This window comes from Watersipora subatra, chromosome 1 (genome assembly GCF_963576615.1).
Source record: "Watersipora subatra chromosome 1, tzWatSuba1.1, whole genome shotgun sequence".
NCBI lineage: Eukaryota > Metazoa > Bryozoa > Gymnolaemata > Cheilostomatida > Watersiporidae > Watersipora > Watersipora subatra.
The window spans coordinates 53,375,258-53,391,929 of NC_088708.1; the positions used below are offsets into that span (position 1 = coordinate 53,375,258).

The 16,672-nt window shown below is 36.9% G+C and overlaps 2 protein-coding genes across 2 annotated transcripts in view; one reads left to right on the forward strand and one right to left on the reverse strand.

The window, feature by feature from the left end:
- The window catches only part of LOC137394300 (SLIT-ROBO Rho GTPase-activating protein 1-like), a 207,335-nt gene that overhangs the window by 82,157 nt on the left and 108,506 nt on the right, over window positions 1-16,672 (reverse strand). The gene's annotated exons all lie outside the window — the stretch shown is intronic.
- On the forward strand, window positions 927-12,443 carry LOC137388900 (uncharacterized). The gene is made up of 10 exons (XM_068075389.1): window positions 927-969; window positions 1,098-1,133; window positions 2,151-2,497; window positions 3,579-4,474; window positions 5,264-5,401; window positions 6,536-6,658; window positions 7,801-7,902; window positions 8,520-8,717; window positions 11,283-11,505; window positions 12,284-12,443. Exons 2-10 carry the CDS (start codon window positions 1,119-1,121, stop codon window positions 12,441-12,443), a joined length of 2,202 nt encoding a protein of 733 aa, XP_067931490.1. The 5' UTR covers window positions 927-969; window positions 1,098-1,118.

A 16,672-nucleotide genomic window follows, 5' to 3' on the forward strand; every position in this document is an offset into this window, starting at 1 on the left:
CTAAGGCCAAACACTGCGCAAATGCTCAATGGCCTCAATTTGTTTTTAAACAATGGTCACTTTTTCAACAACTATAATGAAAGTTGATGTACCTCTGTTATCAATAGCTGCAATTCTGCATAGCTTGTTCGGGAGGAAAATGTTTTGTTTTTAAACTCGGCGATAGTTTTAGGAAGCAAAAGCCAGCTGTTACCATGCCATCCTAGCATATCAAAACATAAATTTAAGAAAACAATTTATTGTTTTATCAAGTCTAAATGAATAATGGTTATTCATGAGGATTTTTTCAGCTACTTTGCATGTAATACAAGAGGACAAACAGTGTACTTCTACAGTGTTTACAATCTAAGCAAGTGGTTGAGCTGATGGTTTACAGTTGATTATATGGATAGCATGATAGGCATAACTTTTGCCATACCTAAGTTGATAATTACAGCACTAAGCCTCCATACAGCGACAGCGTACGAACATCTTCCTATGGGTACATCCTTTTCCCTCTCATTCTGTCATGATTCAGTGCAATGCGCCACTTTTATGCCATGGAAACTGCTTTAGAGACCAATGGCATCACACTCGTGCATGCGCATAGTTTTTGCTTTTGCGCAACTATTGCTCTACTATAGCGCCCTATGAAAGCGCCTTCAGCTTGTCAGCCTAGTGTAGCACTGTCAATGCTGCACCCAGGTGTCGCTACACTAACCGGAAACTTGTTAGTTGATTGGAGTTGCTTTTTCTTTCTTTATACGGCCCTTAATTCATTCAAATCCATTCATCTGCGAACTGAGTTGTTTTCTCTTTGTTTAGAGAATACTCCATTCACAGCAGCACTCATTAGCTGTTGCTAAGTAATTCATACGCAAGCTTTCATATATCAACATTGACATTTAGTCAGTACGACGCACGGCATTATGTTTATCCAGTTGCCTAGTTGAATGAACCCTTGTTTGCGGACTTGGCTGTCAACCCTAGGTAAGCCTAATTCTTTCTTTTATTCGTTTCATGCACCAATGTGTGTCATTTAGAGCCTAGTCAACCAGAGCATTAGCAAAACGCAATCCGTGAGCATGCCAATTATAATTGTTCAATCTCTCCTGTAGGTCAATCTGATCTGTTGTTCAATGGGAAACGCTGCTGTAAGTTTTCTGCGTTTATAATGTCCTTTAACCCTGCGCTGTTTAGTCATCTAGTTTTCCCTAGCATTTCCTGGCTCATGTGCTGCTTGCCTGATATATTAACAATGTTTTTATCTTAACAGCAGCTTGTTTGATCATTTCATCTTTCTATAGCCAGAGAACTAACTCTGTATTACCACGTATATGTACTACTTCTTGTATGTTCATTACAATTAGGGCTTAATAAATGCAACAATAAAACTGTTTGGATTAAAAGTATATAGTCCATATATATAAACTTCAGTGTTTGTATGTTCGTTTGTGATTTTTTTGGTCCTGCTATGGCTGTTAGTATCTGGTAGTAAAGAATCCGTATCGCAGAAGATTAGATCTTGGAGGCAATAGACTATCACCAGGCAATGAACTAACCGGTTGAGCTACGCGAGGTGCAATTGATTCATTAAGTGATATGAGTGGTTATCTAGATTAAAATATGCATAGCACTCTGCATTACGGCGCAACATCACTAAATCTTGCTCTCACGGCTCTTATTAGTAAGTTTAGCAATGCTACATGTAGCTTACTCAAATTAGCCATTAGCATTGTGCCAGGCTAATAACAAGGAGCAGGCAACTATATTACCTGCCACTGTTTGTAAGCTGTTTTTAATACCTGTGCAACGCCGGGCATTCGGCTAGGACTACTGTAAGACAGGACTTTTTTCTACTTTAGTGACAGGTTATCGCCATGTAGTGTTGACAACGACTGTTTAGCGTTATAAACTGTGTTGCGTTACGGCAACAATTAAACGACATCAGTGTTCACCTATCATTGAAACATTTTAAACAAGCTTCTTAAATCACTCATAATTTGTAAGACACTACTATCAGATACTTACGTCATATTTAAAACTCTCCTCCTTCTATTCAGTTGTTAGCACGATGACCATAAACTGGTTTTTAGCTTGAACAAATGTTGAAAAGATCTGAAACTTCAAATTCCGTTTTAATAGTATTCTGTATACATTTGTATAAACAGCCGATGGGTGAGAGGCTGCCGCAGTTGAGTGGGGATGAGCCTCTAACAGCCAGAGGAAATGAGCCAAGCTATACAATGAAAGGTAGTAATAAAGTAGAGCTGAGTGACAGGGAAGGAAAGGAACCACTCGTCCCTCATGCGCCTCCAGAGAAGGATTTACCACCCCCGGCTTGTCTCACCGATGGCTCAAATACGGCTATACCACACGAATACATTTCCAAATGGAAGGTAAACAATGGAAATGTGGAGCAAAGGCTAAAAGAAGTGCGTTATGTCATAGACTTCCTAACCAGGAAAGACATGACTGAGCTGGTGATCAATTCCAAAGAGTACTCCAAGGATTTCTAGTAAGTAAGATGCCTATGAACTGGTACTTTCAGTGAGACGAGGATGATTGGTTTGGAAGGAATTGAGTTCAGAGTGCTTCTACTGATCCATATTTATAACTCAAAATACATCATTTATTTTTAGCTTCTTATGTAAAATGTATCAGAATAACGAGAGAGAAATACCAATATTTCGCTAGTGAAAATTAACCACATCTTTTCCCTTCTTGCTCTTCTTACCCATCCCTTCACTTCCTGCCCTTTTCTTTTTGCCTCCCCTTCCTCTCCGTGCCCTTTTTGCCTTTTTCAGCCTTCTTGTGCCCTTCCTCCCTTCCTACCCTTATTCAGCCAGTCTCTCTCTACTCTTGCCAACTTATTTTCTCCTTGCCTTCGTTAAGCCCTCCTCCAGCCCTTTGTTTCTAGACCCTTTTCTCCTATATCCTCTCTTCTATATTCCCTCTTCTACTCCTGTCCCAACCATTCTCCCCCAAACTTTTTGTCCATTGTCACTCCTTCTCTTGTTCTCTCCCTACCCTTCTCTTTTAACACAAGAACTCATGTTTGTAGTTGATTATGAGTTGTGCATACTTGGTCCCATATACTGTTAGCTGGTCATTCTATGGTGATCATTTGGAGTTACTTTATCTTAAGAGATTTACTTCAATAGATAGCCTGAATCATTCTCAAGGTATCAGTAAAGATGTATTGGGGTTTGCATTTAAGGATAGTCAACATTTAGTTGATTTTTTCAACTGAACATGGGTTTCTGTGAGCCGGCCTATGCCAGAGCACATAATCTTAGTCTAATGCATGATAAACCAGGCAGCTGTTTGTATTATCTGGTAGATGGGTACCAACAGAGAAGACGAATTGGCTGCGAACAGAACAACTGCTTTCTAATCATTACCAAGTCTTATTGTTGCTCTGTTATTGTTCTAAAGCTAACTTCTACATGAATGGTTCATCTGGCTTACTGAAGAAGTTTATGCTCGCAATGATGCGTTATAAGAGGAAAAAATCTAGCCAAGTTGATATCTCTAACTCAAATTTACTCTATGGGGTTAGTTTTAGATGTCTATACACATTATTGATTTTATTGTAGCCTGCTGTCAAAGGGAATGCATACTCTTCACAACCCCGAGCCTGCCAACAGGAAACGACTTCTTGAGACGCTGTTGAACGAAGATGTCATAACTTTTATGAAGGTCTACTTTAAGGCGATCATGGATGAATTTGAGGCAAAAAAGGCTGAAACTGGTAATGACCTATCAAATGGCCAACTGTGGGATAAGTACGCAAAATCGCAGCCTCATATCGTCGATGCGCTAAACAACTGCTACTATTTACTCGTCATATTATGGAATGGTAGTGACATGAAGGAACCCAAAACTCTTACAGCTTTGTACGAAGGTGCAGTTGAGTTTGTACTGGAATGTCTCGACATTCATCTGTACCCTCTTAAAGACGACTGCTTAGCAGCGCATCCCCAGCACAAAGCCATCAAAGGATGTCTCGGCACCATTCATAATTTCTGCAACAAACATGAGAACGCAGTCTTTGACTTACGAGATAAAGATGCATTGCGCATTATCGGAAAATATCGGAACAGCGGAACTCAAGCCCTAAAAACAAAGAGTATATTTGCCTGCTCCTACCTTTTGTCTGAAGATGACCACAAAAACAAATCGGTCATTGAACTCGAGGAGAAAAGCATGAAATTTGTGCTGTCGGTCTTACAAGATGCCTTGGCTGGCGAAAATGAGCATTCTAGTAAATCTGGTTATCATGCGGATGAGGTGATTTTGGGTATAAATAACATTGCTGTGGCTGACAGTAACAAAATACTATTGGTGGAAGCTGGGGTGCTGCCGCTCTACGTGGAGGCGATGAACAGACAAAAAGCTTCCTTACAAGAGTACGCTGCACAAGGAATTTGGATGCTTGCCTTTGATGAAAAAAACATGAAAACTATCAAGGAAGAACCTGGGCTGATGCAAGGTGAGACGTAAGCTAAAATGGATTATCTCTATATTTCAAGTTAATTTTATGGATTTAATCATAGTCTGTGATTCAAATCTCATCACAAAATTTTATAACTTGAAAACTGAAAAAATGATAAGCCATGTGAGGAAGAAATTTAGAGTCCTTTAAAATTTAATTCTTTAATAGAATAATAGTAACATGCTAATAAAATATTGGTAACTAATTAAAATGTTTATCAGCTCCTCCGTTAAGCAGTATTTATAATTATAATTTTATAATTATAGCATATAGTTTAATAATTATAATATTATAGTATATAATTGATGCTATCAATTATTATCAATTGTTTATTAATACATTATTACAATGAAATGATGTATCAATAAATACAATATTATAATAATTATCATAATATATGTTTTCTCCTTCAGGATGTAACATAATAATCAGCGGATGTGTCATATATTTCCAACTGCTGTGATTCCTTCTGCATCAAACAGTAAAAAAATTGTAGTAATCGCCAAACTAATTTTGAAGAATTTAAGTTGAATTTTTTTAGGATTTTCATAGTTCAAATTGTGTTTTTGAATATTTAAGAAGTGTATTTACTTCTAAAGAATGATAAGAATGCACTCTAATACAATGATGTTAACAAACGCTGTTCTATTTTATTTACTGACCATAAGCAACCTTTTTACTTTTTAATCTAATTAGTCTGCACTGCCTCCCTTTATGTTGTAACTAGCTTTACATGGTGGAGGATGATTTACTCATAGAGTAGACAACTTTATATATCTACTTCAGCGCTGCGCAGTTTGGCAAAGTCTAAAATACCTGAGGTGAAGGCAGCGGCTGATGGTGCTCTTTGGAAGCTGGAAGGAGAAAGGGAGCATCTGCAGAAAAGGAAGGCTAATAAGGACATGCCAACTAAATTTAATACAAGTAAGGTTTGCTTGGTGTGGAGAGTATTTGCATCACATACATGCTTTTAATATGTTAGTGGCTCACATGCATGCTTGTAATGCGTTAGGAATTAACATACATGCTTGTAATGTGTTAGGAGTTAACATACATGCTTGTAATGTGTTAGGAATTAACATGCATGCTTGTAATGTGTTAGGAGTTAACATGCATGCTTGTAATGCATTAGGAGTTAACATACATGCTTTTAATGCATTAGGAGTTAACATACATGCTTGTAATATGTTAGAAAATGCTTTAGGGAACAGGATATCTGATTAAATGTAGCACAAGTAAGATAAAAAATTTTAATAATGGAATTTTACGTTTACAGACTTTTCTCTACATTTTAAGGAATTGCATAAGATTACATATTTATCTTTACTATAATAAGAGCCATTTTTGTCCGTCTGTTTAAAATGACATTTCGATGTTGGATAAAAGATCACATTGTACAGGATTAGAACTCACAACTTTCAGCATAGTTACCAGCCACAACACCATCTGGGCCACTCAACCATCTTCTTGTAGTTTGGAATACTTGTGTAATTAGCTATTAAATCTAACAATATCTCACGGCGTCAGGCTGCCATGGTACTAGTACATATGTGTAAAATATGATTCAGCAGTTACTACTATCAATTACAGTCCCTTTTTATGTCAACACTACATCAAGCCCCTAATTTTAAATCTTAGTTTTTATAATTGACTCTATTGTGTTTGAAAGTTAAAAAAATATTATTGAAATTTATTTGTTACTGTTGTCAGAAGGAAGTTTCAGTTGTGCACTTTTTGGAGGCATTAAACTCTTGTAATTTCAGTTGTTGATGCATCCAGTTAAGTTTAGTAACATTAAACTGGTCGACTAATTAACCTAGTCGACTATTTAACCATTTATCAAACAACTAACTCAAAAAAGTTGGTTAATTTTTATAGTTCAAGTATATCGGGTAATTTAAAAAAGATGCCAAAAAATGCTGTGAAGCTAGTATTTGATGTGTAGCTGGCAGATCTCAGTTCAGACACCCTGTTGTCTATGAAACAAACAATGTAGAATTAACTAATATAAAATAGCCTCAGCTCTGATTTATTATCACATAATTTTGTGCTTAACAGAAAAGCTAAGTCACATCATGATAAGCTACCAGTGGGAAGTACAAGAACAGGTGAAGAAGGTGAGAGAGAGATTGAGAAAGGAAGGCTACAGAGTCTGGATAGACTATGAGAGGATGAGTAAGTGTGCTGAGGAGGTTGTAGGTTGTAGGTTTTATTTGTTCTAAAGTAAATTTAGTTTCATTGCTAGCTTATTCATTGTTTTCAATTAATTAGATTATAAATAGATAAGTTACGTATATGGATGTCGAAATTCAGTTACCATTGCCTCTGCTACAGAAGTTCAACATTAGCCAGATCAGGCCATTATTGTATGACTTTTGGCAACCTCAGTTGCAGTTTAAAGATATGTTAATGTTAACAGCTATATCTTATTTTTTTCTGCATAAATTTTTGAGCTAAATCCGACCCACATAACATTGCAGCCAAACCGCATATACGTAAGAGAACAACTCCCTTTCAGTGCAGCTGATGCATCAGATGCAGTGCGTATTGTAACAAGCTGTTGTTTTGCTTGCTCCGCTTGACGGGGGACAACTCCGCAAAAACAACAGGTTGTCAAGACAGGCTAGGCTTGGTCAAATCACAGCTATGGGCAGCTACTCAACCACTCGAGCTCTGATCAGAGCTTCGTCAAATCACAGTTATGGACAGCTGCTCAACCACCCGAGCTCTGATCAGGGCTTGGTCAAATCACAGCTATGGACAGCTACTCGACCACCTGAGCTCTGATCAGAGCTTGGTCAAATCAGAGCTATGGACAACTGCTCAACCACCCGAGCTCTGATCAGGGCTTGGTCAAATCACAGCTTTGGACAGCTACTCGACCACCTGAGCTCTGATCAGAGCTTGGTCAAATCAGAGCTATGGACAACTGCTCAACCACCCGAGCTCTGATCAGGGCTTGGTCAAATCACAGCTATGGACAGCTACTCGACCACCCGAGCTCTGATCAGAGCTTGGTCAAATCACAGCTATGGACAACTGCTCAACCACCCGAGCTCTGATCAGGGCTTGGTCAAATCACAGCTATGGACAGCTACTCGACCACCCGAGCTCTGATCAGAGCTTGGTCAAATCACAGCTATGGACAACTGCTCAACCACCCGAACTCAGATCACATCTGTGCTGAACGAATTCCAGGACACTTTTCTCAGTTATTGACAAGCTATTGTGTGCATGCAAAGAGGGTTTTGAGTTCTTTTCTGAAATTGGGAAGCATCAACTAGATGAGTGTGTAGCTATGAAGCATCTATTGGTGTTGTTAGGTGGAAACACTTTGGAGGCCATGGCTCGAGCGGTAGAGAATGCAGCCCTGTTGGTGCCTGTTTTAACAGAAAAGTACAAAGCTAGTGCTGCCTGCAGACAAGGTAAGGCCATAATTAGATAGACCGCATTGTGAGACAGAAGGTCAGTGCTTCTTTTGAAATAAACAGAGTTTTATATTAGCATCAGAAATCTTTCATAAACAGAATAATCTTATGATTACAGACATATGAAGGACAAAATAGATTCTTCTTCTTTTTATTCTCAAGCTTAAAAGTGGTGCCTATTTAATCAATAAAATTTTAAAACTCATAATATAGTGTAAAAAGGATCACAGCAATGAAAATACAACGAATCACCTTTGAGTATTCTCCCGAAACAGACCTTTGGAACTAAACCTAGTTTTTTACGAATTAGATTCAATTATCATGATGATCTGTTTGAACTGAGTTTTGATAGGAAATTAAACCTTGTACTGCTAGCGGAATTAAACAACTAGCTATTGGTCTTTGGAAAGATTAAACAAAGCATTTTCTATCAAAGAAGGCAACTCCAAATGTAGGTGATGTTTTCACAGAATGAGCACAATAAAGAGGTGTAATTTATGGAGTTAATTAAATGCTAAAATAAGACCTTGTGTCAAAAGCTTTTATGTTAACTGGCAAGTGTGAACCGTATCCAGTATTTCTAGTCTTCAAAATATTGAACGTTTTTTGTTTAGAAATCTCATATGCTGCCCGCATGCAGAAGAAACTGGTGCCTCTAAGAATGCAGGCTAAGTATCGGCCAGACGGCTGGCTTGGCCTTCTTATTGGTGACACATTTTTCTACGATTTGTCAAATCCTGGTGATTATGAAAGCAAGCTGGTTGGCTTCATCAAGGCCGTAGGGGGTGATGCCAAGATAAAGCCAGGAGAGCGTGAGTACTTTTAAAAAGGCTGTTTTGCGCTCAGTTTTTACATAGTAACTGTTTTTTCATAATATAGTTTATGTACATGAACTTGCATATATATGGAGTCGTTGTGTCTTTTGGCATAATCTATTAAGTTTTTTGGTTCTTAAAGATGAGCTTGCACTAAATTTCATTAGATTTTATGAGAAAGTATCATTATTTTTCTATCATTTGCGATTGTTTTTCGATAATTGAGGTGCTCGGACAGCCAGGATGTTTCAAGAATAAAATCAAAAATTTTGACTGCTGTAAAAAGTGCTCAGAAAAAAATACATGCAAAATAACATTGCTAATTGCTAATTGCTATCGTTGCGATAGCTGATATCGGCTATCGTTTTCAAGTTAGGGTGCTACGCGTCTCTATTCTGTTGGTCATTTTGCATCAACAGACACGATAGTCACAATTTTGTTTGATCTGAGTGTTTTAATCACGATCGGGTTTTGTTGAATTTAATCTTGAAACATCCCGGCAGTCAGGTGACCTCAAACATTAAAACAATCACAAATGATAGAAAAATACCGATATCTTCTAATAAAATTCATTTAAGTTTTGAGCAAGTTCATCTTTATAGAATTTTTATCTTGGCCTTGGATAAAATTAAAGATTTTTTAAAATCGGCTACAAACCAAACACAAGTGTATGTTTAAATAATTTGTCTTCGTAAATAGATTAACTGACTACTATCCAAATATTATGACAAATGCAAGAACAAACAACTTTATAATGAAACTAAAAAAAAACAGGATATGTTTTTTTTATATATTCGCCAATATGACTAGCATTCCCACAGTCAAATAGGAGTAATGTAACGAGTGATAGATACAGACTTTTATGCTTACTGAATATTTTCTGTTTTCAAATTTTTATTTTGAAGCAGTCGTTTTGCAATATGCGGCTCACCAAAATGAAATTGCTATATACAACACAACTACCTAACTAATGAACTCATTTTCTATTAAAATAATTATTAGAGTTATTTAGAATTAAATAACTATAATTACCTATGTTCTTCTAAAATATCACGAGAGGGCAGCGATATTTTAACTTTCATATCTTCAGCTCACACCGTAGTTTTTAGAACTATCAGACTTGATGAGCGAAGTTCCAAACTCCATTTTTGTTTTTAAATTATCTCTGAAGCATTGTTAGCGTTAAACTGTTTACTTTCATGTGAACTGTCAAAAAAGTTGCCAAATGCTATAAAAAATAGGACACAAACAGCTTAGAATTGATGAAAAAGTATTTAATTAAATTTTTTCAAAATGTAGGTGTGCAGCGTTTACAGATGACCCTATCATTGGTCAGTTTTGAACTTTGGTGAGTTTTCTCTTCCGCTATACCAACAGAACTAGTAGCACATGCTTGTACTTGCAGCGGCAGCAATGTTTATAACTACTTTAATAAAAATACTTTTGAATAAATTCATACACATATGCTCTGGTTATGTTCATCGTGTAAAATATAGCTTTAGTCAGTTGGCAACACAATCATTTATTGCTTGCTAAATATGGAAATTTGCTAGGCATGACATTTGCTAGGCATGGACATTTGCTAGGCATGAAATTTGCTAGACATGGACATTTGCTAGGCAAGGACGTTTGCTAACCAAGGACATTTGCTAGGCAAGGAAATTTGCTAGACAAGGACATTTGCTAGGCATGGACATTTGCTAGGCAAGGACATTTGCGAGGCAAGACATTTACTAGGCATGGACATTTGCTAGACATAGACATTTGCTAGGCAAGGACATTTGCTAGGCAAGGACATTTGCTAGGCAAAGACATTTGCTAGGCATGGACATTTGCTAGGCATGGACTTTTGCTAGGCAAGGACATTTGCTAGGCAAGGACATTTGCTAGGCATAGACTTTTGCTAGGCAAGGACATTTGCTAGGCAAGGACATTTGCTAGGCAAGGACATTTGCTAGGCATGAACTTTTGCTAGGCAAGGACATTTGCTAGGCAAGGACATTTGCTAGGCAAGGACATTTGCTAGGCATGGACATTTGCTAGGCAAGGCCAATTGCTAGGCAAGGACATTTGCTAAGCATGGACATTTGCTAGGCAAGGACATTTGCTAGGCATGGACATTTGCTAGGCATGGACATTTGCTAGGCAAGGCCAATTGCTAGGCAAGGACATTTGCTAAGCAAGAACATTTGCTAAGCAAGGACATTTGGTAGGCAAGGACATTAGTTCCGTGTTGGTAAGACAACTTCCTGTAACAGTTTGCAGTTTAACATTTTAGATAGGGAAAAATAAAAATATTTCAGCTTGCATTTGTTTTTTAGCCGAGTATAAGTACATGTATACAGCCTAAAATTATATCCCTGGAAAATAAAAAGTTCACTATTGACTGACAATTCGATCAAAAACTGAACAATAATTTTACAAATGGTGATTTCTCTCCTGATGGACGACCTTCTGTAACACTGAATAATAACCTTGCAAACAGCAATTTTGCTATGCTCATAGCTTATATAAACAGCCGGGAAGGCAACAACTATTCATAGCAGGCAATGTCTATTTCAGCTGTAAATCCAGTTGATGTCGAAGAAGATGAAGAGGACCTCAAACCCCAGGGTACTGCTGTTATGCCTGCCCAGCCTCTGACAAGTGGTGCAGACATTGATCAGTTCCCCAGCACTAACATAAAAACTATATTTAATGTTACACGGCTTCGGTGTACCTCTTGGACAAAGGAGAGGGTCGTAGAGTGGTTCAAGCAACATGAGCTAGACCGTTATAGCAAGAAGTAAGTACGAGTTCTTAGTCTAAAGTTTAGCAGTGACATAAGACATTGTTTACTTCTTTTTTCAAATATCTTGAGTAAAATACTTGATTGTAACATCTATTAAAAAAGTATTTTTCTAAAGCTGTGTAAAGAATGAAATAACTAAAAAAACGCGTTTCAAGGAGAAACTATTTGCATATAAAATATTTTTAAATCTATATTAATTATCAGCTATTATATATTAAGCTATATAGATTTTTAAAGCTAGGCTGATATAATGCCATTAGTGAAGTTTGTTTTATTATAATTACTAATGCTGCTACTTCTAAGTTGTCTGCTCAGACAGTCTAGAGAACGCAAGTATAAGCATTGTTTCCTGTCCTATTGGAATGTATACCAAGTGTAGAGTTGTCTTCTCTTAAAAAATTATCTACATGGTTTTACTTGCTGTACTATTCCTTTTTGAAAGATGTTGTGAATAACCTAAAACAATATTTTCAGCATTAAACAGCACATTATAAAATACGTAAAGAAAAAAGTTTTATACAATGTTTAATAATATCAATTATGTGTAATGAATTACAAAATAAATGTTTGTTCAACTCACTTAATAATTCCTAATTCTGTGATTTCATATTTTTCTTTTAACATGTAATAAAAACATCATACTGCTGATGATTACCAATGCCAATAAAAAAATATACATACCGTACATAGCCATAAAACCTTTTCAGTCAACAGTGTTTCAGAATAAATGTGGTCTAACCTTGATTAGAGCTAAAATTGTATATTATTTCAGGTTTGCGGGCTATGATGGACGACTGTTAGCAGAACTGGCTGCTTTGCAATTTATCACCCCGGAGGCTTACTACTCTCTAGTTAAACAGGAAATAGGGATGGTTCTCATTGACATTCTCAGGCTAAATGCCGCTCTTCGAGAGTTGAACCCAGCTAGCTAAGGTCACTAGGTTATATAACTGCAGGATACTAGAAGTTGGACTAAAAAGATATTGATATTTTTCTAATTTTTCACTATCAGCGCAATTTGAAGATAATTTTGTACTTGTCAGTATCAAGAAACTAGTTGTGTATGTTAACACTGTAAGAGTAACAAATGTGAGGGACGGGCGTGAAGAGCTCAACCTTTTTGAGGTTTGGTAGTATACTAATCAATGCAAGTTCAATGTTATTATTACATTAACATGTACCTGCTAAAGCCTGGTTTATCTCTGAATATACCAGTTATAGATAATGTAACACACTCTTTGTTCATCTTTGTGTACCTTTACGCTCGAAACAACTTCTTCTGGTAAAAATGCCAGAAACCATGCTAGCGGTGTATTCGTTTTCACTGAATTGAGTTTGGTTAACATTTTCAGGGGGTCAAAAACTCAGACATAATTATTTGGAGTTATCTACTCTTTTGATACATTTCTCCTACGCTATTGCCTATGTATCAATGCGCAAGTCAGTGTAAAAGGTCCAGCAATATATAGCAAAAAAATTGTTAAAAGTACATTTTGTATTTAAGTAAAGTATTATTGTATTTAAGTAAAGCTGTGAGAATGATATGATGTCTGGTTTATTGTTGCTCAACTCTAACATAAAAACACCATCAAGATTCATTTTTAAACTGACATTTTTAGTAGCAAAAGAAAAAGAATTATTAAAAGGTTTAGCTTCATATGTTAGCATAAAATGATAGTATCATATCTATAAATTTGATTGTTACTAGATAATGTGTTAGCAACTGTGATCTTCAATATTCCCATTCCTATTTCAGTCATGATTCTTGCCTATCTAAAGATTCTCTGCTACTGATCATGTGTACCCCCACTCATAGTCAATTGAGTACTTAATACCAGAGCTCCTGCTCCTTTGTGTCAGCTGGTGCATTAGGGTAGCGAACAACGACAGAAACTCGTAGCTAAGTGGAGGAACAATTTCTGTTTTATGGCTTCACCAATCGATATAGTCGTAGTAATAATAATGTTAATAAAAATACTCGTAGTAAACAATCTTTGCTTTGTATTGCCAAATAAAAACTTAATAATCTTTTTTTTGTAGACTGAGCACCAAACCACCTGCAAATAAAAACTAAGGTTTCATAAAGCATATAATATGTAAAGTCAAATTTAATCTAGCAGTATTAGTATTTACATCAGGAACTAGTAGTAAGCCAGTGTTGCCAGAGATTTTTCTAATTTCCAATCATATTGCCTGCAGGTGGGTGTCTAATAGGCTGGTTCTCTGGAACCAGATGGAGTTTTGAAACTAAATATTTTTGGCTACTTGGCAAAAAGCATTGAGCATGTGAAGTTTTGACGAAATTTACCAAAAAATGCGTTGGTGTAGACTAACAGACAGACACACGCACACACACTACACACACACTACACGCACACACACACATGCACGCATGCGTGCACGCACACACACTGCGCACACACACACACACCGCACACACACTGCGCACACACTATACACACCACACACACTATACACAACACACACACTATACACATCCTACACGCACCCACGTATCTCACACACCACACACAACACTCATGACACATACTAAACACATCACATGCGCCACTCAGACTACACACGCACATGCACCCATGCACACACCACACACACACCACACACACACCACACACACACACCCAGCACACACCCAGCACACAGTAACAAAGAATTATTTATTGATAGAGATATTGTGTAATAAGCATACAGTAGCAGGTAGCTTTGTAAACAGAAGAAACGAGCCAAACTCAATAAATAACCTCAAAAATTGCATACTGCTTTTTTCTTTATAGCAGCTTGCCATCAACAAACAGTTCTCAGCGATGTCTTGCTCCCTTGAGGCAGGTCTATGAACTGTTATGTAACTTTGTTTCCATCCAACTCAGAGATTGTATGTTTACTATTGATGTCTTGCTAGTTATCTGATAAATACAATCTCACAACGCTTGTCCAAAAGCTTTATCTACTTCTATATCTATTGTTACGTATGAATGCAAATCATAACTGCTTTGTGCGCTGGTTGCTGTCCATTATGTTTGCTTCTTTATTTGCTCACATGACTTGACATGCATTACCTTATCACACTCAGCGCTAACTGCTAAGTCAGCAGTTAATGTAAGAGCCAATGGCTGCTTTTAAGTTTACATTCATTTTTTGAGTGAACAAGCCTCTTGCTGTCATGGGCAATGCTGCGGTAAGTGTCTGTTCTTGCAATGAACTTCTGTGTGACATTTCAATGTTTTGGTCGGCTCGAAGGAGTTTTTGTGGATGTGAATGGCTTCCGCTAAGTTTCAAATGAATAAATGATCACTGATATTGTTTGCTAGTTTCATGTAGAATGGAATCATATGATCACGTCAACATGGCAACAAAAACGTTTGAGCTGCTTATGGAGCTCTATCTATGATGACATTTGTTGAGGACAAAAGGCCAAATTGTTGATTATACATGTATTTTATGTTCAGGTTCCTAATAATAACCAACCAATCAATTGATAGCATAACGAATTTGCCATGGTAACAATTTAGCGTGGCGGTTGATTGGCCCATTAGCTAATATATTGCTATGGTTGGATTGAACTGGTATTTAGAATAACTTTGGCAATTTAAACATTAATTACAATAAAAGCTATGAGAATATAGTCTAAAAAATGATGCTCTTCTTGGTCTTTTGTGTCGTTTGAATCTCTCAAAGATGCTAGTGCTCCTTTGTCAAATATTATCAGTAATGCCTCTATGAAAACACTTCATAATTACATGAATGTTTTGATGTTTAAATATGCTAAGTTGAATGATGTTTGTGAGAACTAAAAACATTCGACTAGAGATTTTATAGCTTCAGCCAAAAAGGTTGTGCATCGGTGAGTCCATTTATTGCTACAATACACTAAAGACATTTTATGAAAATGCGTAATGCTGTGTGAGCATACTCTAAGCCATTCATAACTGTAAGGTAGAGTAAATCCTCATCCATTCTCCAGTCTTCTTTCCTGACTCTTCATTCAACTAGTGGTTTTGTCTGCCTGAGTTGTCCCTCCTGCTGTGACTAGTAACAAGTAGGTGCATATGAGTGGTTTTGTCTCCCTGAGTTGTCCCTCCTGCTGTGACTAGTAACAAGTAGGTGCATATGAGTGGTTTTGTCTCCCTGAGTTGTCCCTCCTGCTGTGACTAGTAACAAGTAGGTGCATATGAGTAATACTAAGCAAACTATTTTATAATATGCATTAAAGTTGAGTTTAATCACGTTAGTTTATGGAACTTCTAATAATGATCCTAATTATCCAGGTGCAGCATTCAACTCAACATTTAGTTATAAGTAAGTAGAGAAATTAGAATTGTGGAAGTTTCTTGTTTAAGCTGACAGACATGAATATTCAAAAGTTACAAAAACAAGATTGTGAGTTTAATTGCTGCCAGTACCTATATTGCGCTGCTACTACCTGTACTATATTGTCACTACCTGCACCATACTGGCACTACATTTACTATACTGTCACTACATCGACTATACTGTCACAACCTCTACTATACTGTCACTACCTCTACTATACTGTCACTACCTCTACTATATTGTCACTACCTCTACTATACTTTCACTACCTCTATTATATTGTCATCACCTCTACTATACTGCCACTACTACTATACTGTCACTACCTCTACTATAATGTCACTACCTCAGTACTTCTACTATACTCTCACTACCTCTACTATATTGTCACTATCTGTGTTATACAGCTACCAACTACTAGCTATTTTGTAGACCTGCTGAGTGTTGAAGCTGCCATAATGAACACATAAAATCAATCAATATTATTACGTCTAGCATGTGCAGTAGGTCTAATACAAAAGCGGCAGCATTATCACAGGATACCATAAATAGTCTCAGATAGTACACTTGTAAGTAGCTTTACTAAAGCTGAAACGCCGCAGTTTAGACAGGTTATGGCAGGTCCTTACCGTGACTTTGTACCAATTGATTACCTTTTTGCTGGAGCATGAAACCATCATAGTATGTGTAATAACATATGTAAAGACCTCCTAAAGTCTAGATTGATAAACCAGTTTTCTCTAACTTTCTGAATACTTTGTTACATAGGTATGCTAACCAAAGTGTTCATTGCTACTAGTACCTTGGCAGTTTGGTGTACCGTGAGAAA

Bases quoted from the DNA above. Each gene is read 5' to 3' on its own strand.
- LOC137388900 (XM_068075389.1), top strand. The intron at 7,903-8,519 runs GTAAGGCCATAA...TTTTTTGTTTAG, and splicing joins TAGTGCTGCCTGCAGACAAG to AAATCTCATATGCTGCCCGC. The intron at 8,718-11,282 runs GTGAGTACTTTT...TGTCTATTTCAG, and splicing joins CAAGATAAAGCCAGGAGAGC to CTGTAAATCCAGTTGATGTC.